The sequence below is a fragment of the Cyprinus carpio genome, chromosome B2 (assembly GCF_018340385.1).
Source record: "Cyprinus carpio isolate SPL01 chromosome B2, ASM1834038v1, whole genome shotgun sequence".
Lineage (NCBI taxonomy): Eukaryota > Metazoa > Chordata > Actinopteri > Cypriniformes > Cyprinidae > Cyprinus > Cyprinus carpio.
In genome coordinates this window covers 24,144,941-24,169,653 of record NC_056598.1, presented here as the reverse complement: position 1 = coordinate 24,169,653, position 24,713 = coordinate 24,144,941, and the positions used below count along the sequence as shown (strand labels likewise).

Below are 24,713 nucleotides of genomic sequence, written 5' to 3'. Positions count from 1 at the left end.
AAAGACTATACCTACAACATGTAAATTACAATATATATATATATATATATATATATATATATATATATTATCTATATATATATATATATATATATATATACATATACATTTATTTTTAATAATAATAAAAATAAAATAAATTGATGTTAAAGCTTAAAACAACAAAAACTGAAATTCTAATATGGTTAAAAAGCATATTCTCTGTAAACAAGTAGATTTAGAAATGCCAAGTTATTTTTAATGCAAAAATACCAGTTCAGAGTGTTTTTTTTTTTTTTTTGTCAAAAAGAACAAAGTTCATAGGTTTTATCTTAAAGAAGGATTTTATGAACAATATTAGGGTGTAACAATTCAGTCAATAATAATATAACCTACCTACACATAACTTAAGAGTCAAAACATAACTTTAAATTTAAATATGCGGATACAATTCAGTACAAAAATAAAAGCAGTAAAATGTCTCAATACATAAAATTATTTTCAAACAGTTCAATGCTACAAATGCAGTTACAGTTTTGTAACTGCAACACATATATAAACATGAGAAACAACATTAGTTAGCCAAATCTTCTTCTCCATTCATTAAAAGGCCATTTTCTGAGTCCGTCCTGGGGTTTCAACATGTTAACAGTGTTGTTCCAGAATATAGTGAATGTCTGTAGGTCCTCCTTTACGAACTGCAGCCGGACTTATTTAAGTGAGAGGCTTATTTCTATGTATTGATATGTTCAGCATTGCATTGCAACTTTTGATACGGCATGTACTGGTTACTTAAAGAAACAGGAGACTAAAAAGTGGCAAGATGTTCTGTGAGGTATACCTGTCAGATTTTTAGGTAAACTACTGTAGTCACTCAAAACATTCATGAAAGGTACCTTTGGTAAAACTGGATGGTTTTAATATTATTCCAGTTGTCTTGAAGTTACACAAAACGCTGGCTGAAGAAAAACAGCGATGTTTTCCACTTGTCCATGAGGAACCTCTTTAACATACAGGTCAGCTAATGTTAGCAAGATTTGAAAACGTCATGGGTCCACATAAACACCATGTGTCACGTCGGCTAAGCATGGCTCGTGCATAGTCATCAGTAAATGTGCAAATTATGACCTTTAATTAATTGCTCCCCGACACGATCAAGAACTTATCTCCATGGATAGTGAGTTGCGAAGATATAGTCCACATGATCTCTGTGGCTATTATCAAAGACAGTTTGTTTTCCTGTATAATAAGGCATTTTAGAGAACTGCACAATTTAGTCTGTGTCCGAGGGACCAAATGCCCGTCACCTTTTGTTGTTTGAACATGCCGTTTTGAGTCCAGCTGTACTTTAAGTTTCTTGCACTGAGCCAAGCAGCAGTCTGGAAAATGTGAATTCTTCCACAGTGTGCTGTTGTTGTTAAATGTTCTGCCTGCCAGGAGCGACGTGCTATGATTTATCTCCTTGAAGAACCTGAAAGCAGACAATATTACAGTAATCAGTTAAATCCCCACAGAACATGAATGGCTTCAAATAGCCATTCAAAAACAATCCGATCCATTGTGTTCAGTTCTAAAGTGTTGAGCAAAAGACTACTCTATAAATCTCCCTATAAATCTAAATATATATTTATTTAGTATATTATTACATATACTTTTTTTTTTTTAATTAAAGGAGGTTGATGAACATTGTACGATTGATATAATCAGGTCAGTCTCGCTGTTCCCATGGCCACCTTCAAACCAGAACTCAAAACAAAATGAAACTTCTGGGAAAGCTGCTCTCGTTTCTGTGGCATTAGTTTTACAGTAGGATGTTCCATATCAAGTTTCTCTGTGGGGGGGGGGGGGGGGGGGGTAACATTAATTACTCTGATTTAACAGTCTGAAGCTGCTTTAAAAACAAACAATGCATTGCTTTAAAACAATCCGTTTCTCTTCGGCAGCTCAAACTGACTGAATACTGCGCAAAATGTAATTAGCATGCTAAGAAAAGTGTGTCTTGTGAAAAGCGGAGACGTCATCCCTGACCAGGTGAGCGGACATTAAACATTAACCTTCTCTATCTCCAGATGGGTGCCGTTGTGTAGAAGCAGGTAACACTACAGATGACCTCTGGCATGTAGCCAGAGAGGACTATAAGGAGATGCACATCAAGTTACCCTGGAGTTGAAAAAAAAAAATAAAGCAATGTGAATTTGCATCCAAACATATCCGTCACCTGGTTTTCATAAAGCTGGTACATTAACTCATAATCAAATGGATACCTTAAGAGCTTTAAATAAAAGCAGGGAATGTTATTCTGCAACTTGATATCGAGCATATTCATTTATCTCTGTAGCATGAAAGTGCCTGAGGGACTCACTTTACAAACATTATTCATGAAAACATAAGAAGTACAGGGATTTACAGTTTTACAGTAAGGGTCATTGTTACAACTCTTAGAAGAGCATAGGCCGTATTTTATTTTTAGGTCACGTATTTGAAATCACAGGGCTAAAATGTTAAGGACTCTAAACCCAGTGGCCGAAAAGCGTTTTATTTTTTGCTCTTTGTGGGTGTTACTTAGGGAAAAGTGAAATACTGACCGTGGAAGAGGCCAGTGTAAGGAAACTAATTTAACCAGACAACTGCTCGTACACACATTCATCTTTTCCCCTGAAGAGGATCATGCTCTGCCAAAACACTTCTGCTTTGTGCAATTGTTTCTTTTTTTTTTGCTATTTCTGTATCTGTTTGTAATTGTTTTCTGTACTCCACTTCTTAAAAAGTCAGAAAATAAAAACAATTGAAAAATAAGTTCAAAATAATGTTTTCTTGTTTTCTTAAGTAATTAAAGATAAATAAACTGTGAAAAAAATAGCAATGGACATGAAAAACTGACTTGTTTTCAAAGACTATACCTACAACATGTAATTACAAATATATATATTATATATATATATATAATCTATATAGATATATATATTATAGATATATATATATATATATACATATACATTTATTTTTAATAATAATAAAAATAAAATAAATTGATGTTAAAGCTTAAAACAACAAAAACTGAAATTCTAATATGGTTAAAAAGCATATTCTCTGTAAACAAGTAGATTTAGAAATGCCAAGTTATTTTTAATGCAAAAATACCAGTTCAGAGTGTTTTTTTTTTTTTTTGTCAAAAAAAGCAGAACAAAGTTCATAGGTTTTATCTTAAAGAAGGATTTTATGAACAATATTAGGGTGTAACAATTCAGTCAATAATAATATAACCTACCTACACATAACTTAAGAGTCAAAACATAACTTTAAATTTAAAAATATGCGGATACAATTCAGTACAAAAATAAAAGGCAGTAAAATGTCTCAATACATTAAAATTATTTTCAAACAGTTCAATGCTACAAATGCAGTTACAGTTTTGTAACTGCAAACACATATATAAACATGAGAAAAACAACATTAGTTAGCCAAATCTTCTTCTCCATTCATTAAAAAGGCCATTTTCTGAGTCCGTCCTGGGGGGTTTCAACATGTTAACAGTGTTGTTCCAGAATATAGGTGAATGTCTGTAGGTCCTCCTTTACGAACTGCAGCCGGACTTATTTTAAGTGAGAGGATTTATTTCTATGTATTGATATGTTCAGCATTGCATTGCAACTTTTGATACGGCATGTACTGGTTACTTAAAGAAACAGGAGACTAAAAAGTGGCAAGATGTTCTGTGAGGTATACCTGTCAGATTTTTAGGTAAACTACTGTAGTCACTCAAACATTCATGAAAGGTACCTTTGGTAAAACTGGATGGTTTTAATATTATTCCAGTTGTCTTGAAGTTACACAAAACGCTGGCTGAAGAAAAACAGCGATGTTTTCCACTTGTCCATGAGGAACCTCTTTAACATACAGGTCAGCTAATGTTAGCAAGATTTGAAAACGTCATGGGTCCACATAAACACCATGTGTCACGTCGGCTAAGCATGGCTCGTGCATAGTCATCAGTAAATGTGCAAATTATGACCTTTAATTAATTGCTCCCCGACACGATCAAGAACTTATCTCCATGGATAGTGAGTTGCGAAGATATAGCCCACATGATCTCTGTGGCTATTATCAAAGACAGTTTGTTTTCCTGTATAATAAGGCATTTTAGAGAACTGCACAATTTAGTCTGTGTCCGAGGGACCAAATGCCCGTCACCTTTTGTTGTTTGAACATGCCGTTTTGAGTCCAGCTGTACTTTTTAGTTTCTTGCACTGAGCCAAGCAGCAGTCTGGAAAATGTGAATTCTTCCACAGTGTGCTGTTGTTGTTAAAATGTTCTGCCTGCCAGGAGTGATGCGACGTGCTATGATTTATCTCCTTGAAGAACCTGAAAGCAGACAATATTACAGTAATCAGTTAAATCCCCACAGAACATGAATGGCTTCAAATAGCCATTCAAAAACAATCCGAGATCACAGTTTCAGCACGGATAGTGATGGCAAAAAAATTGAGTCAAAAGCATATTTGTGACCCTGGGCCACAAAACCAGTCATAAGTAGCATGGGTATATTTGTAGCAATAGCCAACAATACATTGTATGGGTCTAAATGATTGATTTTCCTACCGTAAGAATATATCAAAACTTAATTTTTGATTAGTAGTATGCATTGCTAAGAACTTCATTTGGGCAACTTTAAATGCGATTTTCTCAATATTTAGATTTACAAATAGTTGTATCTCGTAGCAAATATTGTCAACCATACATCAATGGAAAGCATATTTATTCAGCTTTCAGATTATGTAGAAATCTCAGTTTCAAAAAATTGACACTTACAACCGATTTTGTGGTCCAGGGGTTTGGAGATTTGGATATTTTTAGTGTAACTGCTATGGGTTTATCTCTTATTGGTCTTATGACGTACTGTATCGGCGGATCATCTAATATGAAGAACTTTCCAGATGTTGACAAGCATTTGGGTCGTGTTTTTTTCCATATAAAACAAAGACCACAACACACTAGGGACACATGAAAGAAGCTGAGTATATTCTCTCAAGTGAAGGACAACCCCTGTCATTTCCAAAACAAGATTACTCTGGAATCTGACAGAACCGAATACATATGTTGAATGATACTCGGCGTGCAGAACGTCATTACTCGAGTTTATTTTAATTTACTACAACGGTTTATGAGAGGTTACCTGAAATCATATGAGTCGCCTCATGTTATTTACTTCTGTGGTTGCCGAGCAAAACACAGGAAACTCAGTACAATAACACCAGAAGCACTTTAATAAAACAAACAACTCCAACAACAACAACAAAACAATTTATAAGAAGCATCCCAGCATTATTATAACAAAAAATCATTCCATAAAAAACAAAAAAAAAACTAAAGCTGAAGAAAACCAGACACCTAAATGGTGATTAATGGGGGTTGGGTTCAAAAACAAGTAGAATGTGAATAAAAAGCTCCTTACCTACCTGGTTGCGTGTTTTGTGAGATTTCTGCAGCCAGACCCGCCACTGATCATAAAGTTTGATACTCATACCGCTGCACCCGTAGGCGTGTTTGCGCAGCCAGCCAAAGAACTGCTTTAAATCCCGCCGCAATGTGGAGTTCTGCTGCCCCACCTTCGAGTCACATGACCCTGTCAGCAGCCGCTCTGTGGGGCGAAAGACAAAAATCAACATGTGTCCATCCAGGGGAGACAAGCGCCCATCGTACACGCATCAAGCTTATCACAGATACAGGCCGCAGTTTACACAGCCAACCAAACACATGTTGGGATAAAAATAAATCCTTTTCCATTTTAAATAAACAGCAGGTTTCTGAGCTCCAGATGTGGGCTGCTCCAGAAGAGTTAATGTGCAGAGGAGTTAATCTGTTAATCTTCAGAAACAATCCTCTGAAAAAATATATCCAACACTCCCCTGTGGCTCTCTGGCAAGCCACAAAATGAGGAGATGTATGACTAAAGTAATGCGTTGCATCTGCTAGTTGGTGTCTGCTGGACTGAGCATCGTCTTGGAAATATGTATCTGATTATAGGATGGACTGCACGACACATTCAAAATGTGAAAATATGATGAAGGACAGCAAAGGCAACATCTCATTCCGAGTATCGCTGCTACCATTTAACTAGTGTCGCTGGTTATATTTATTTATTTTCTATGTTGCTTTTGGCCTTTCTGTCATTTTTAATAATACAAACATTAAATAAAACCATAATTGGGAGAGGGATATAATGCAAGCTGTTATATATAATGCAAGCTGGACTCAAACTCATGTTTCCCACATGAGGCCTGCTGCACTACAAGACTGCTAGGCTATGATTTCGATCAGTACAAGTTTTAAATAATTATACTTTCATAATCTGCATGAATGGATCTTCTAATATAATGTAATTTTTTTATTTTACATTTATTTTACATTGATTTCACAAAGCCGAAGTGTCTAAACAACTTAGCCATGTTAAAAATGTTAGTTAACACTTTTATAAAATTAACTGGTAACTTGTTAGTTAAATCTAGTAAATTCAATAAAAAAAATTCAACTAACAATGAGCAATCATTCAACTTTACTTCTTAACTTTAGTTAATGCAAATTTAACTGTTCATTGTAATTTAATGTTAAACTATATTATCAGGTACAACTTTTTATTTCACTAATGATACATGAATTAGTAAATGTTTAAATTAACAATAAGATTAAAAATGCTTTAGAAGTATTTTTCATTGTTCACTAATGTAGTTAACTAAGGTTTTAATAATAATTATCAAAATAACCATTACTTTCACCATGTAATATAGTTCACTAGCTACAGGTTTTTTTGTGGTTGCCAAGCATGCAAAAAAATAAATAATAATAATTTATATATGTTAACAGAATATGTTAACAGAAAATGATCATTTATGTGCATTTACATTTATCTGCATTTTACAATGACTTTGAACATGGATCTGGTTTTATACCAATGAACAAAACGCAAATTTGGGATGTGTAATTGTTAGAGTTCAAAATTCAGAAAAGTATTATTTTCTACTGTAAACTAGAAAAGTGTAAACTAAAACTATGAAACCTTACCAAAAAAAAAGAAAAGAAGTGATATCTATGTACTTTGATATTTACCATTGTACTAACAAGGTACTTAAAAAAAACCCCATTGTATTAACATGGAAAACTTTCAAAAATAGTTTCCTAAAATGGTTCTAAGTACCTTCTTTTGCAAGGATCACTTAAATGGTATTTCTCTTACCACTGTGTGGTGTTGAGGCTGCAGTTGGGTGACTCCAGTCACTCCAAATGCCTGCTTTCCTAGATCCCAGAATCCCGACCGGATTACAGCGCACCTGCACAAAATACACCGTGCCTGGCTGCAACCCTGCGAGCCTGCAGGAAGTCTGGTTCCCAACATCATGCACCACCTGCAGAGAAAGACACCCAAAACAGTCTGTTACATCAAACACCTACAGTGGCCACATACCACACACACACCGTTACCCTAACGGGCATATTTAATGTTCTCCATAAGAAGGAAAAAAAAAGCCATTGACTTTCAAAATCCTTAAGCAAGTTCACACAAGCTCATCTACAAAGAAGAAGAACAAAGAAATTTCCCCCTTTTGTGCTCCTACGGGATATACAACATATATCAGAGACAAAGACAGGAGGTAAATAACAGGGACACACACATAAATAATTGGTCTGCCTTCTGGCTCTACATATACACGACGAGCACCAACACTACCCTAAGAGAAAATCTGTTATCTATTGCTTATTACATATTGAGTAATTGCATGGGCGCAGACAGCATCAACGACATGCAGACAGAGCCTTGCCAGCCTCTGTGCGTCCTCCTTCCTGTGCATTAAAGCAGAGGTATATGGGATTCGAATGCAGGAATGTTGAAACGACCTGGGCCCCTTGTAATTATTTACAATCCCGGTACCCCTGAATCAGTCCCTTTCCAGTCTCACATTTCAAAAACTACAAACACGGCTAATATGCACGGCTCCGTAATCCGAGGACCATCATTACTATTGGAACGTGATGAGTGGCAGAATGTTAACATCATCAGGTTGCCGTGTAACAGGCATGCTGGGTAATTATTTCCCTTTGCACAGGCTGTGTAAGCAATCTGTGGGTTTGAGAACGGCCCGGGTGATAATACAGCTCTCTAAACGCATTTTGAATACAATAGATTGTCTTCTGTGATGTGCTTTTGATGCTCACTGTCATATTTTGACTTTGTTAACTATGTAGGACTGCGCATCTGACAGCACAATGATGGGTAAGGGGGGAAAAAATTATGTAACCCAACTCTGCCCAGCTTCAGAAGGAAACCTGCCAACTGATTGGATCCATATGAGCGAAATGGGGACAGCGAAAGCCTAAGTTTATTTGAAGCCCGGCCTAAAGTTTAGCCGGACTCTTCCGTGGCCAGAGGACTGGAAACCATGTGCTGTTCTGCTACAGCTGGAAATGACGTTTCGGACAAGTAATACAAACACCCAAATTCTACTGAAACATGGCTGTTATCTTTTGAACCGCTCTAATTAATCATCGTGCCACTCTGCAAATGCTTTAAAATCGAGAAACTAACACTAACTCGCAGGCTTACAAAGTTTGCCTTACAAAAACAAGTGGGTGTGGAAATGGGAAGATGGTAATAGTAAGCAGGATAATGGGCGAGAGCCGATGACGTGTGCTCACTGATCGAGAGCGCTACAGTACCTTCCAGTCGCTGCTTTCCTCCAGTCTGTATCTGATCTGGTATTTGGCCTGAAAGAGGAAGTCTTTTAATGCAGGCGGTGTCCCCCAGCGCACAGTCAGCTGGTCCTCCAGGTCGCCCACTCGGCTCACGGTCACATCAGTCGGTGGGTCTGTCGTCACTGAGAGGAAACGACACAAACAACATGTGATAAGGTTGGAGACGCTGCAACAAAAGACCTCATTGTAACTTATTCTTAAAATCTTGAACTGGAATTTGAATTGGAATGACATGGAAAAGGAGTTTATTGAACTGCAATTTGACACGGGTTCTAGAAAATGATGTTTTCTTCCACCCTGATCCACAAATGTTAATTTATTAAATATTACGAAATATCTATTATCTACTCATCCATCCATTCTTCCATTACTGAAAATCTTTTGAATTTGTATTCAGTTTCATTACTTCTTTACATTTAAATTACAACTAAAATTCTGCATCTTACTATTTGAACCACTTTATTTCATACAGATCTAAAATTCTTGAACTGGAGTTTGAATTGGAATGACTGGGAAAGGTATTTATTGATCTGCAATTCAAATGAAGAAATTAAGTTTTTTCCACCCTGTTCCACAAATGTTAATTTATTAATTGTGAAATATTATGACATGTTTTCATAACACTTTACTTTAAGCCTTTATGTTTAATGCATTATAAAAGTAATTTTAATGCATTAATTATGCCTTGTAACACACCTTATAATGCATTTTTTACAATTACATTATAACACTTTTCTATAAATTGTTACTCTATGCATTTTAAAATAGGTTATAATTATTTATAAGTTATAATGTATTACAAGTGCTGTGAAACTATTAATCGCACCCAAAATAAAAGTTTTTGTTTACATAATATATATGTTTGTACTCTGTATATTTATTATGTATAAAAATTGTAAACAAAAACTTTTATTTTGGATGCAATTAACCGTGATCTATCTATCTATCTATCTATCTATCTATCTATCTATCTATCTATCTATCTATCTATCTATTACTTCATACGCTAACAATTCTGCATCTTTTGTATAAATTTCAGCTTTGTATGAAAGAAAAATGGTTCAAATAAAGTCAGTCTCCACAGATAAATACAGAAAACTCAGAATAAAATTATTTTATAATTACTAATAGTTCTGGTCTCATGGATATTCAGTTTCACCTGCTACAATTTTGTGATGCCACTAACCTTGCGAATTTTGTCCTGTAATTACGTCTGAAGTTTATTATTACGGAAAAAACTGTGTGGCTTACTTACTCCAGTAAGTTTTATAAAACCAGCCAATCACAAGCTTTTGCCATGTTTTATGTGCAGTATGCACTAGCTGATCAGTGAACGAACTTTGTGCGGTCTGCAAGCCGAGACTAGAGACTTTTGATTGTGTGATTCAACTGAGATGAAGTATATACTGCTTCCCGATGTTCTAGTTTACTAATTGTTCTGTATTTTTCCCGTTTGCCTGCATTTGGCTGCTATAAAATGATATAGCATTGCTAGTGCTTCAAATTCCAAGTAATTGTAGTCTGCTTGGATCTCAAAGCTGTTGTTTAATTAACTGGCAACGTAGATGAGCATTGTCTCTGTTGCTAAGAAGGTGGAGGCACTAGGTGTGGTGTCTGTGTCATAACTATGGCATGTTTGGAGGAGCACCCACCTTCCTCTTATGCTTTTTCCATTCAAAATCACCCTGCCTCCCCCTTCAGGTGCAGTTACACTGATTTACATTCACAGGATGTAAAAGTTTATAACCTTTCTGATCTCCTTTTTGAGGATGGGGGGCTTCAGTTTGTGTTCAGGCTATTTAAATTTAATTTCAAATACTTTCTAATGTCTTGCCAAGACTAAATGCCCCCCGACTTAAGTCCTAACAATACTAATTCCATTTTTATGAAGATGTTTGTTGTTTAAAATGTCTGTTTGAAGAGATTATGGGCAAGCTTGGCCTGCACTCAAAGCATATAAGATCTTAAGGATTCAACAAAACAGACTTCACCCTGTTCCAGTCACATTGCTAAACAGTAGCCCCAGGCAGGTCACGGTACTGGAATTAGTGGAAAACTTCATAAAAATTCCACTCGTCTGTAAAGGAGGGGGCTGCAAGGCTTAGCAGGTATGTGCGAGTAGGTTGGTAGATGCTGTATGAAGCAAAGCGATACTGATGACGCTGCGACGGACCGCTGCAATTCGTCACGCCTGCACCCAGTTTTTAATAGGAGTGGCGCTCTCACATTGCACATGGTCCTCCATGAGGAGAACACTTGGGGCTTGTCCCTAAAAAGAGGTCAATGGTCAAGCACACTCACCCACGTCTAAGATATCCAAGTAGATGACGTCAGATGTTGCGGTTCCGAGTTGGTTGGAGGCCTCCACCCATATCTCGTAGGGCGTGAAGAGGGCGAGGTCGCGGGGGATGTAGCATGTATATGGATCTCCCGCGCTATAGTCCTCACACTCCTTTTCTCGTCCGTACCACCTACAGGTGTGCGAACAAGGTTTATTTTCTGATACATACTGATAACTGGACACAGTACGTTTGTAGTGAGTGATATGCCTGCAAGTTTCCTATATGGAGTCTTTTAAATTATGAGGCAATGGATAAGCAATATAGTCTGAAATGTGGGAATGATTCCTTAATTAAGGCTTATTGCTCCTGGTTTGGGAATAGGGATGTGAAAATTGCTGTGTGGAATTTGCAAGCCAATTATTAATTAAAAATAAATATACATAAATATAAAAATAACAAATAAAATGTGAAAGACAATACTGAAAATCACAAAAAATGTTAAGACTAATTTTAAGTATTTAGAAGTAAATGATTTTATAGGATTTTCCCCATGAAAAAAAAAAAGTGTATGGCATCTGCCCGTCAGGAGGGATTAGCACAGATGGTTGGTTTGAGACATCCTTAAACATCCTTCCACTGTCCTCCAGTGAATGGGCATGTAAGAACATGACATATACAAACAAGATAAGGCGTGAATTTGGGAAGAGGCATTGACATGAGTGCGAATGACCTGTGGCACTGACCTGAGCTTATATTTGAGTGTGTATTTTGTCTTGATGAAGGTTTCCCCCTGGCCCCCAGGGGCCCATCTACAGGTGAGGTCTTTAGTGTTCCTGGACCAGCAGGTAAGATTCACAGGTTTCTCAGGAGGCACTAAAAAAACAGACAAGAACAATGAGTTTTCTCTTAGCTGTCAAAGTGAGTTAGTGCAAAGTGACTCATGCCTCTTATAGCACTTCATTAAAGGTACTTGCTGTAAATGCTGGTTAATACAGACAATCTGTCAAAAAAACTGTTGCTTGGTTTGAAGTCAACATGAAACAGTGTATGAATTACAAAAAATAAAAAGTACAAAAATGAAGGAAGAGACATGAATTTATTAAACTGAAAATATATATTTGAATTTTATTAAAAAAAAAAAAAAAAAAAAAAAAAAAAAAAATAAAAAATAATAATAATAATAATAATAATAATATAATAATATAATATATATATATATATATATATATATATATATATATATATATATATATATATATATATATATATATATATATATCTATATATATATAGATAGATAGATAGACAAGACTGCAAGGATGCATTAAACTAAAATTGTATATTCTATATATTACATTATATTATATATTTTATATTATATAATATAATTACTCATAATTATAAGTAATTCTACAAATAAAAATAATAATAAATAAATTATAATATTAATAATAAGAAATAATACAAAAATATAAGCAAGAATACATTAAACTGATTCAAAATGACAGAAACAGTTTCACCACTGTTTTTTTTTTACATTCAACTTCATTTTTCAAATAATATAAAATGTTTCTTGAGAACCAAATCAACATTTTGAAATGAATTATTTCTGAATGATCATGTGATAATGAGTACATTTAAAAAAAATAAATAGTAAAAATTATTGTAACAATAGCTCACAATATTACTGTTTTTTTCTGTATTTTTTAGCAAAAAAAAAGTAAAGTTTATGAATGCTACCATTTTTGGAATAATGTGTACAGATGAATCATTCACAATAAGACGAGTAACATGTATTAAGAAAGTAAATAGGGTCAATTTTGACTTTGTGTTGACTTTAAATATTTTCAATAATGGATGAGTGTCTTCAGCTGTCATCCTCATTTAAGCTCAGGAATGGGGCCAAGATTCCATTCAGCTGTGAACAAAAGACACTGCGTCTAAGTGTAAGACTGTGATTATATGAACCAAACCTTACAGAGGAGACCTCAGAGACATAGAGAGCCTGAGTCAACACAGCACTTCACACACACACACACACACACACACACACACACACACACACACACACACACACACACACACACACACACACACACACACACACACTTATCGTAACCACATCTCTCCATTTCTGGCTTTCAATCTTTTTTCCAAATGACCAGACAGACACTCGCTTCCTTGACTTTGTCTCGCTCTTGTGTGTGTGTGTCTGTGTTTGTAATTTTCCAAACTGCCACCATTCCATGTAACTTGAGAAATGTGGTACATTTGTTCTGTCATACGTGTCAGTCGAGGAAAGTGCCTATAATGGACCACACAGGTGCTAAAAGCATAACAGTGGAACAGATAGCTATCTTAAGGGGCTTAAACAACTCTCGAGTTCATTGGCGGACAGGCAGAAAAAATTAAATACTGCAACAACTGTGGCTCAGTGGCAGGGGGTCAAATCATAAAGACTGTCTAATACTTCCACATCTGACCCATATTCCCCAAGGCTCCAGGCTAGCCCACAAAATCCATTTAATTGTATTTAAGTTGGACTGCGTGCACATTCGCCAATTAAACACACTCGGTAGTTGTACAGGAGCCTAGAGTAAATACGAACAATATGGTAGACGGACTCACTGCCAACATAGATGCAGGAGCCGGCCAGCACATGACCCCCGCTGTTATGGCACACGAGGTTGTCTCCGGAGCGCTGGCGGGACCCGGAGAGCCGCGGGAGGGTGACGCTGATCACGGTGGGGCTCAGAATGCTGTACGTGCTGCTGGGAAGACGCTTTCCGTTCAGCGTCCAGTAGAGCGAGCCTGCGTGAACACCATGGTCTGGATTCACTGAGCATGTGGCTGTCAGGCTGGAGCCGATGGAAAGGGCTGGATCTTGAGGGTAGATTGTAGCCACCTCTGAGGGAGGGCGAGATATAGCAGATTAAAGCTGGAAAGAGGCAGCACGGTTATTATGGGCTGTCTGGTTATGGGTGAGCTCAAGTTATGTGACGTTAAAGGAGGAGACAGACCGACCTCATGACTAACACATCAAAAAAGTTGATAGTGACAGCCTAAATCAGAGCAATGTGGGATACGCAAGATGATCACAAAAGGAGATAATATCCATTTACTATGAAAGGGAACACTACAGTCAGATGGTCCATCTGACTGTACATTATCCCCCTTATTAGATACCTACACTAAATTACTAAATAAATGCACATAAAATAAATGAAATAAAATGCATATTAATTAAATACATGCACCAGAAATAATGGCTTGAGATGAAAACAATGTGAAACAATGTGGGAAAAATATTGCTTGCAAGGGTCAGAATTTAAATACACCTATTGTTTAATGTTCATTAAAAAATTATTTGACCACAGAGCGCACATAAAGTAAATAAATGAACATTTAATATATGCAAATAAAATCTTGGTTTGAGATTATTTTGTTATGTGAGGCAAAGATATAAAACTGTTACAGTGTAGAAAATATTGTTTACCAGGATCAGCTTTTAAATACACACGTTTAAGTCTTCATTAAAAATTATTTGACCACAGAATGCAAATAAAATAAATAATTGAACAATAAATAGAAGTATGCACATAAAATATTAGTTTGAGGTTATTTTGTAATGTGAGAAAAAAAGATATAAAACTAGCACAGTTTAAAAAATATTGTTTACAGGGTCAGCGTTTAAATACACATATGGCTTAGCATTCAATAAAAAATTATTTCACTGTAGAATACACATCAAATAAATAAATGGACATTAAAATAAATGTATGCAAATTAAATATTGGTTTTAGTTTATTTTATTCATGTGTGAAAAAATATATGAAACTAGCAAAGTGTAAACAACGTCAGGGTCAAACTCTAAATATACATATGGTTAAGTGTTCCAGTTGTGTCATTTTTTTTAAGTGCTTCTTAAATTTGACATCTATCACTGCACTGAACAATCCCAGATTATTAATATAACAGGAACTCACATACAATTATTAGTTTGTAAACCCTTTTGGAGTTCATTATCACTCTTGTAATGTGACAATGTGGAATCCCTCAAAAATGTATCAGTGCAGCACAATTGAGTAATACAGGTGATGAGGGAACTGGCGTGTGATTACATGTAATTACATCAAGATGGATAGATAGACTAACCTTAAAAGAGAGATTACATATTCAACACGCACTCAGACCGAGCCGAAAGGGTGAAATTTCTCTCCATAACAAAAGGGAATGATACAAATCAGTAATTTTATCTTACAGAATTAATGAAAGAGAATCATGATATGGTCTTGTATTACTTTTTAACAGTCTTTACAAGGTGCTGTTTTGATTTAAGTGACTAGAAAACATTTCACTTCAAACCATTTAATGACAGGAGCAATTACAAGTATTTACCGCAGGTGTCTGAATAGGAAATGAGCATTAAGATATTTAGTTTCAGATCAGAAGGTCTCATGAGGTAAGCCTGTATTTCTGTCATCACTAATGCAACGCCGAGAGAAAGTCTGTAAAGCCTGGATGCACATCTTACCGCTGAGACGGTGAACAGCGAGACCACCCTTTGGACATTCCTGGCCGTGTTGTTAAACCGCAATGATCTTTTAAAGGGTTACTTCTGTCTACACATTTTTTTCCCTTTTAACTCTGTTTATATTTCACTGAGGCCCAGAAAAGCCAGCCTGATGCTTTTGCGTTTAATGTTAACTAGAGGAGAGGGAAGTGTAGTCTGTCAGTGGCTGTATTGCACTTCACTTTCTTAAACCCCTGCATGGCACTGAGGGTGTGAATTAGGCAACAGTTATTTAGATGCAATTAGTCTCAATCTTCTCCTCCAACAACACCTGCGAATGTCACCTAAGGGGTATACGCTTGCATTGTAAATGTATTTCACAACAGCTATTAAGAATTTAGCCCTTTGTTATTTACAACGCAATTATGCCCTTTGATCCGGTTACATTGTTCTCTGCTATTCATTAAAAGTAAATTAAAGTTTTACAAACACCTATATTTCACCAATACTATGAACAGAATCCATCGTCTCTGTGATAAGTGTTGATTTGAGGTGAACTTTTTCATTCAGTCACATATGCATTACAAAAATAAGCATAAGAAGCATGATGTCAGAGTTTTGTTGTGGGTCATAAGGCTGAACCCTCCACGTGTTAAATGAATTATGCTCTGACCTTTTGAAATGTTAACCTCTAGCAGACTTATAGTGCAATATGTTGAGCCGATACAGATATCATCAGTTGTTCAATTTGTTGAACCAGGCAATTTCCAACAACAGCATTGTTATGTAAATAAAACATTGATTTTATTTTCTTAAAACTTTGCATACAAGTCAATGGCGTCCGGATCTATTAAATTTATTAAAAATACATTACAAATGCAAAGCTATAAATTACCTTCTAATAAATATTTTTCTACTTTTGAGCTAAAAATGAACTCAGTTAAAATTAGTTCATTTTTACATTTTGGGGGGCGTAATGTGGTGTAATTTCCTGGACACTGTAAAAAAGAAAAGAAAAGTGGTCCAGGGTAACCAACATGTAAATAGACTATTTTGTTTTATTGTGACATGAAAACTATAAAATAATATTTTATATCACAGAGAAGATCCGTTTAAACCATCATGCCTGTGTCAGGATTATTACGTTTTTTAAATATATTAGTTTAGTTTATAAAAATAAATGTTTTGTTTAGATAAAAATAAAAAAAACAGTGTTTTGCTAAAAAAAAAAATACTAATCCAATAAACATTACAAGAACCCTGGCACGTTTTTGACCTACACATAAAAATATTGTGTTCTGCAGATGCAGGATACTTAAAAAATTTTGTTTTATTATCGCTGTAAATAACTTCATTTACAGTGTATTAGAGTTTTAACTTTCTTTCTATTCTGTTTGCTAATTTTTATTCTATACTGAACGCGTCAAGTTCCGAAACAAACCCCATTCGATGAAGAAGGTACGTAAGAACACATGTAACACACACATAGAGAGAGCTCTAAATGTACTCACGGGTTGAAGACGACAACACGCCGGCAGCACAGTGGAACAAAAACAATAAGCAGATCATCTTACGAAATAAGTTCGCTTTCTTTCTTTTAGTTCAAGAGAGTGTATTTGGACTATGCAGGAATATTTGATCCACGCATGCCACACCGTTTCCAGCTCCAGTGCACCCGAAGAATTGATCTCAGCGTCAGTTCCTGACTGCTGGCGTCTCGCAGATGTTCCAGAAGACTGAACTTTAAACAAGATCCGCCAAATGTTCTGTTAACGCGACGGTGCATTCGTCCTCTTCATTTACTTTTGGCATCGTTTACCGTGCTGAGGCTCTCCACTGCTAGGAAACATCCAAGTTTATACTTTGTAAGCTCCTCCCATGTCTTCCCACACAGTTCCAAGTCATTTTGCCTATTTCGTTTTATTCCTCCCTTCTTTCTGTCTGTGCCCTCCGCTTGTCTCGAGCAGGTCTTGTATCTAGAGCAGTGTAGTATCTCTTCCCTTGTAAAAGACCTGTGGGCCAGAAGAATCTCTTAATGAGAAATCTTACCTTCAACCTTAATATGGATAATCATTTAAAGTTGAGCAACTGCATTCTGTGACAGTTGACTGGAAGAAGTAACAATTTAACTCACCTTCCGCACCCCTTGTATCTGTCATACTGTCTGTTTTATATTAAATTGGTATATTATTACTACTTTTTTGGAACAGAACTGAATAAATGCAGATAATGTGATCCGAAATAATATTATTTTCTATATTCCAAATGTTCCATGGAATATAAAAAGAAAATGTTTTTTGCAAATATTTTATACTATTTTGCCAATAGTTTCTTGAAAAGGTGGAATACAATTCTGTAAATGATATAGAATGTAATTTCATTTTAATTATATAGAGAAAGAATTATGACAGTAAAAAACAATATTCTGTTAACAATAAAATAAGTGAAATAGGGTTATTAAAAATGCAAGACAATAAGTTTCCAAAAACATGAAAGTTTTTGTTTTGCTGTTTAAATCAATGGAAAATGATCAATTCAATACCAACGCCTCAAAGTTGTCATGAGTAATGTTTGACTAATGGTGGTTATGAGCAGATGGAGACATGGTCCTAGTCATTGAGTCACCCACTCGGTGAGAAAGTGTGTTTTGAAACAATAACCATGACAGTCAGTTCGCCCGTGGGTCAGCAAGCCACAAAGCGGCACTTTATCTATTGTAGAAAAAATGCTTGTTAATGCCGGGTTTACCGTTAGTTCCACGCTGGTTCTGTCTCGTAAATGAGTGAGTGGACTTCCTTTCCAGTTATCACCATACAATGCTATAACAAGAGGGATGTCATCCAAAGTCTGTGAATGGGGACAAAGACCATTCATCTCACAGAGCCCTCAAGGGAAGGGAGAACTCCCACCACATTCATTAATTCTGCCTTTATCCTATAACTTCATGCTTATGTCTTCTGCACTTCTAAACACCTTGTTCCTAAATATATTCTACTCTTCAGAACCGTTTACTCATGCATATGTATTATGCTGAGTAAATGCGTTCTTAAGAATGTTATGTCATATAAGTGGCACACCTCAGGAAATTTACATTTACAAATCAAGATGTGGTAATCACAACAACCTCAGCAGGCTTAAGATAAATGAAAGCCATACAAACGGATTAACAAGGTATAATTATCTCTGAATGAAGTAGCTGTTCCTGGGAAACACACGACTGCCGGAAGTGACATGCACGTGGTCATTTTACACAGAAATAAGCTCCAGATTTCAGAGGAAATGGTCTTACTATCATCTGCCTCAGATCTTTGAGTCTTTAGGAATATAATCCAGTGCATTAAACAACTTTGGATCAACTTGAAGGGCGAGAGTGATTATACTTTTCGCTAAATCCTAAAAGATGGGAAAATAATCCAAAACATTAGCTATGCAGATCAACTACAAGGAGGAATAAAAGGAGTTCCTCCAGCATTACAGTATCTGAGTGATGTGTTAAAAGAGTTCTGCTTTGGAGACAGAACAACAAAGATAGTTAGAAACAGAAACGCAAACAAGAACGTCCTCTCGGCAAACGAATTGCAACGTAAATCTCTCGGCCAATTCGCTGACCGCATCTGATTGGACACATACCCAGCTTGGTGATGCCTATCCAGAACATGACTTACACTTCAAGGAATTGTCTGTATCTAAGAGAACATTTATCCTCCAGAAGCCTGCTCTGAGACAGCACAACACACCATAATGAGACAGGGAAGCATTGATTACCGGGACCCTGTGATTTAGTGGGTGAGCTCTGGCATGTGGAACAAATTATCCCACCATAAAGATTTCAGGGGGAATTCTCTTCGGGACGGAGGCTTGGACTCGCAGCATTCAAGCCGAGTGTGAAAGCATTGGCTGCTTTGTTTTGAAGCACCCCGAGGAACCCAAATTGGACATGCAGTAATATAATGATGATTACCCAAGGGGGGGTTAAACCTTAGTCCAACACACCTCAGCATTTTATGTCCAATCAACTTGGCCGACACAGAAACCTTCTTAAAAATGTCTGGAAAGTTGGGAGAGGCTCCAGCTCTGTGAAACATGTGCTGAAATCACTGTAAATCAAGCAATTTCCTCTTAATACACAGAGACAGTCACTGACCCCAGCGGTACAATCCTCACTGATTGGGAGAAAATGTTTGTTTGAAGTAGGGTCAAAGCCTTTCCAGACTCGGTTAAGCTTTGTTTACATTGTAATGTATGTTAAAACATATTATTTCTTTAAAGAATGGATAAATGTGAATTAACATGGAATGAACAGTCAAAGATAAAACTCATTCCTGACAGACACCCCTGACATAGTTTCTAAAGCCAGAGAAGCACCTTTGGCAGCCCCTCAATAATGCATGACAGATGTATATCAACCATACACTCGGTGATGGCAAGATCTAGCAAATGTGTAGCCAAAATTCCCAAGAGACTCTGAGTTGTTAACTTGTTCTTTCTCCTCATCTCCATCTGGATTCAATGTGCTGGGTGAAATGCATTGACAATCAAACAAGAAATGGGTAGAGAATGTATATTTCACCCTTCACTCTCTTCTTTTGCCAATTCTTTATTCATTCCCCAAATGCTGTACTTAATTCCTCTATCCTCTTTAGGTTATGCAAACGCTGCTGTATGTCCTGCATTACTGGAATGTGTATAATGTATATGTGCTACTGCTCTCTTTGTGAAAATGAAAATATTTGGACAATGTATTGTTCAATTCAAAGATATAAAATATCTCAACATGCCCCTAAAGATGCCTCTGATATGCTTAAGGAAAAGTTAAACTAAAATTAGATTTAAAGGTCAATGCATAATATGAACATATAGGCAAAATAATGCGTAAATAAAACTATTTTGTGGTCATTTACACGCTCTAATTGTTCTGATGCTGCTAATTATAAACAATGATACTCTCTTTTATCCTGCACTTTCTACAATGTTACGATCAGCTATTTGAAAGTATAAACAGCAGATACAAAGACCAATATCACAGTGCATAATTAAAGCAAATCTAGGCAATGGAGCTGCATGTCATTCAAAAGCAACCATTAGAGGGAGCACAAACACAATGTATTTGACTCAATTTGAGATAGAATAGTTTTTAGAATTGAGAACTTTTACAACAATTGATAATACAAACTCTAAAGTTGTCAGGCTATGCAAATAATATTAACTAGCGTATAAAAATAATGTTATTAAGCAAATCTTCAATTGATAAAAAATTTGAGTTTCAGTTAGTTACTCTTTTTTTCTGCTGACTAATCAATATGCAAATTATTTTGATACACATGACAAATGAATTTGTGAAGCAGTCCAATACAATGGGTTTTATATAATAAAAATATTAAGTAAGAAACAAGCAGGGAGGGTTGCATAATGGGAGGGGGCTGCTGTGCATGGAGGGTTATCAGTCAATCTCATGTTCTGCTGTGTCACTGTGCTGTTTCCTTTTTTCTCTTGGCACTGAATGTGTACGTGAAAGAGTGCACCTGATGTCCTGCACACACTGCAAAGAAGTGGACTGCATATTATACAAGCATAGGACAAAGTCCATTATCTTCTTGTGCAACATGAAAGAACACACACACACACACACACACACACAAAACAACTACACTTGTAATTAACGACAAATTATGATATTTTATTGTAATTCTAAAGTGCTACTTTACTAAAGTTTGCATGGCGAGCATTGAATGATTATAATCATATCATAATAAAAAATACTAATTGATTCTGTGTAAAATGCTTTCACAGAACTAAGAATGACAAATTCAGTGCTACCACTGCCATAAGAAAAGGCTTTGCATATGAACCTGATCTTTCTAAGAGTAAACTTTGCTGTCCTTTGTTGGAACATATTTGCTCTTGCACCTCCTGCTCTTGGTGGAATTTAAATGGAAAACAATGTCTGTGCTTCAGTAACTTCCTTAAGACCATGACAATGCAAGAATCAGTAAAACAAACCTCACAAATGCTGCTAAGGTCAAAGGCCTGGGTGTAACCCAACAAGGAATCTGATCTTCAGGAAGCCTTGGAGGAATACTTACTTTAAACCGATCTGCTACAGTATCTGCCAGAGATCCATAAAATCTGATCGCTATATAAGAACAATAACAAAAGTGAATTGACTCTTAATAGTATGGATGTAAATATGCAATATTTTACATATAATCTGACACACACAGGTAAATTAATATGCATAGCTAATATAGTATGAGTAAAGTTGTAAAGTAATCATTTAAATTGTTGAAGGTAACTGTAATTTCTGTTAAACATTTTACGTCACACAGTTTGTGTCAACATTGTTACTGACTATGTTTGTAGGGGCAAACATCAGACTAAGGTTCCCTGTTTGAAATCAGGATTAGTTTGTTCATTATTGTGGAATGCCACTCACAGTATATTCTGACTCACAGAAGCCTCAGTGACAATTAAAATCCCAACAAGCCCAAACAGATACACTGCAAATACAAATTTCATCTAGGATTAGGAAGAGGGTTTCCCAGTGGATGTCTGTTCTTCTTACATAACAACCTTAACATGTCAAATTTTCCAGACCGTGAAGCATTCAGAGATGGATTATCTGAGAGGTTTGTTTAATGACAAATGAGATCAACAGACAGTCCTCGATAACTTTGCTTTCGGTTTGTCAGTCAGCCTGCATTAGGTCCCACTGGTGTTCAGATGAACAGAGGAGTTGCACAGTCATGCTGATGTCAATGGCACTCTGTGTTTGGACGGCTGCCAGCGGGAGCGCGCTTTGGTGAGCGTGCACGAGCCTCCTTCATAGAGTGTGTTTGGAAGCGCGCGCGAGCGTGAGTGAAAGAGTGTACGCGCGTTTGCCCTCACAGTCAGTTGACAGCTGGAAGTCGGCGGAGCTTCGCGACACAGCAAACTTTCGAATTTTTTTTGTGTGTGTGTGTGTGTGTGTGTGCGTGTTTGTTTTGCTTTGACGTTTTACGCGCCAACTGCTGGAACATTCTGTTCGTGAATGCGCGCGGAGGGCATTCCCCTCTTCATGTATTCATCTCTTTTTTAATTCGAACAGCATCGTTCTATATATAAAGCACCTATGACAGTACGTAAGTTGAAGTATGTGAAGAACTGTCGCCGTTTCCTGATACAAGGTGAGTGCTTTAAGCGGGTGTAAGTAGATGGAGGATTGCGTTACATTGATGTCAGCGGACACCAGAAAGCACTAGAAAGCGCGCGCTTGACAGTTGTTTAATTATTAGAAGTCATTTTGGTTCTTGCCTTATCAGCACAATTTTATCAGGGTTGCGACAGTCAGCCCACGGAGTTATGATGTCACAACTGTTAAAATCTTACATGAGCGGTGCTTGTTTTTTCCCCAAATTAAAGTACTGACAGAGTAGTCCAGTTCTTTATCAGTGCTTCTGTAGTAGCATTGTACGATGCCGCAGGTAAATATCAGCTTTACTGATTTCTGACCAGCATTATTGCTTGTGTAATATTATGCAGTAGTTATAAATATCCTGTAACTTACGTTTCACACAAAGTTTGGCGAGTTAGTTCGTATATTTCTTCTCAGCCAACGAAAATAGTTCCGAACATACCAAAGCTTCAAGTTTTTGTGGGTGTCACCAAGCAACGCTCAGGCTGAAAGCTGGACTGGATCTGCGTGTATTAGTGGAGCGGAACGGCCCCTCCCGCTCTCAAAGCTTTGTGCAATCACTTGGCATGAAGTCTACTCCGGGTTTTCGATGTTCTGCGCTATGTACAAACTCGTCCGAGCGATCGTGTAGCGATGTTATGTCTGACGCCGAAACTCAATTATTGAAGATTGATATTGGAGCTGATAACCATGTGACCACAATCTGGAGGAAAAGAGAGACTTTTTAACTGGGTTTTTTAATTATATTTTAATTTTTTTTTTTGAATATGGTGTGTTCCTGTGGATCAGTGGTAGAGCATTGCGTTGTCGCAGAATGTATAGCCTGAATGCACTGTAAGTTAAAGCGTCTGCTACATGCATAAATCTAAACGTATGGTAATTCCAGTGTGAATCTCACATGAAACGTCAAAATCGACATTGCAAATTTTGATTAATTTTTTTTTATTATTTTTTATTTATTATTTTTTTTTAGTGTAAACACACCCAAACACCTTCTAATCACTTTTGACAATGACTATTATTTATTAATAAATAAATAAAAAGAAAATTTATAAATAATCATTTGCAGAGATAAAATGTGGCTGATTTGTAAGTGTTGTTCTTTTTGACCACTAAATGGACACAATGTAATAATAATAAAAAAATCTTTTATTATGCGATTAAGCGAAAGTGTGCTTAGCAAATCTTCCTTTTGCCGTAATCACTATTTCCATTTTTGAGAGACACTGTTGTGCCAGTAGGTGGCGACATGCAACTGTTTTTATGAGCAAATCATTAAATCATACATTCAGCGAACAAGTATAAAACACTAATTCATTTAATAATAAAACAACTGCTTTGTGTTGATTGTCCCCTTTTTAACTGCAGCTATTTTCATTGACAAAGCACAAATAGTAAGTAACTGGCAGTATTGTCTAAAATGTAAGTTACTCAACGCTAATTGCAAATTGTAATCCCTCTGTTAATGTGCAGTAGATTAGTTTTTATTTATTATTATTTACTCACTAATAATAGCATTTATGTAAGGGATAAAGTACAATTAGCTGGTTGTTATTATGAAATACTGTAAACCTCCAACTGGGTCACCAGGCAGGACCTCATAATTGACATAGTGGCAAATTGCAGCACTGGTCTGACTGTTCAGTCGGCTGTCCTGAAACTCACTGGCCCTGGGCCATCAGGTGATCCTAATTGTCCTAAGCTAACTGAACTGTTAGTAGTCATCTCTCTATGAGTCACATTGCAGTGCATTCCTATGGTGTGTGCGTGTGTGACAGAGCACATCTGACTCTTTCCAAGATAACTAGTACTGTAGATTACGACCATTGTGCACGAAATTCAGTGTACTTAGAACTTCGTCTGAACAAAGAATTTCCCATCAGCCTGATTCTAGGTCAGTGATCATCATCACCACCCTGCCATGTACCCAATGTCTTTATGATTCACAGTTTTCCACGTAGTCATGAACACCTTCCAGACTGCTCATAGATTGACTGGCTCTCTATCAGGGCAATGGATATGT

General features: G+C 36.4%; 1 protein-coding gene across 8 annotated transcripts; it reads right to left on the bottom strand.

The window, feature by feature from the left end:
* Positions 1-862: 862 nt before the first annotated feature.
* Positions 863-23,200, bottom strand: LOC109111375 (cytokine receptor-like factor 1). Of its 8 annotated transcripts, none has more exons than XM_042718747.1 (10): positions 23,063-23,194; positions 21,520-21,652; positions 17,031-17,531; positions 13,635-13,913; positions 11,750-11,879; positions 11,026-11,195; positions 8,689-8,846; positions 7,211-7,379; positions 5,436-5,617; positions 863-1,450 (listed from the first exon to the last, which is right to left on the bottom strand). In XM_042718747.1, the coding sequence occupies exons 3-10, from the start codon at positions 17,086-17,088 to the stop codon at positions 1,427-1,429; spliced, it is 1,170 nt and encodes a 389-aa protein (XP_042574681.1). In that variant the 5' UTR covers positions 17,089-17,531; positions 21,520-21,652; positions 23,063-23,194; the 3' UTR covers positions 863-1,426. The 8 variants fall into 8 exon arrangements, with proteins under 8 accessions (XP_042574681.1, XP_042574682.1, XP_042574680.1 ...); XM_042718748.1 differs by having other exon boundaries at positions 21,603-21,652; XM_042718746.1 differs by adding an exon at positions 21,953-22,016 and having other exon boundaries at positions 17,031-21,652; positions 23,063-23,147.
* Positions 23,201-24,713: the final 1,513 nt, after the last annotated feature.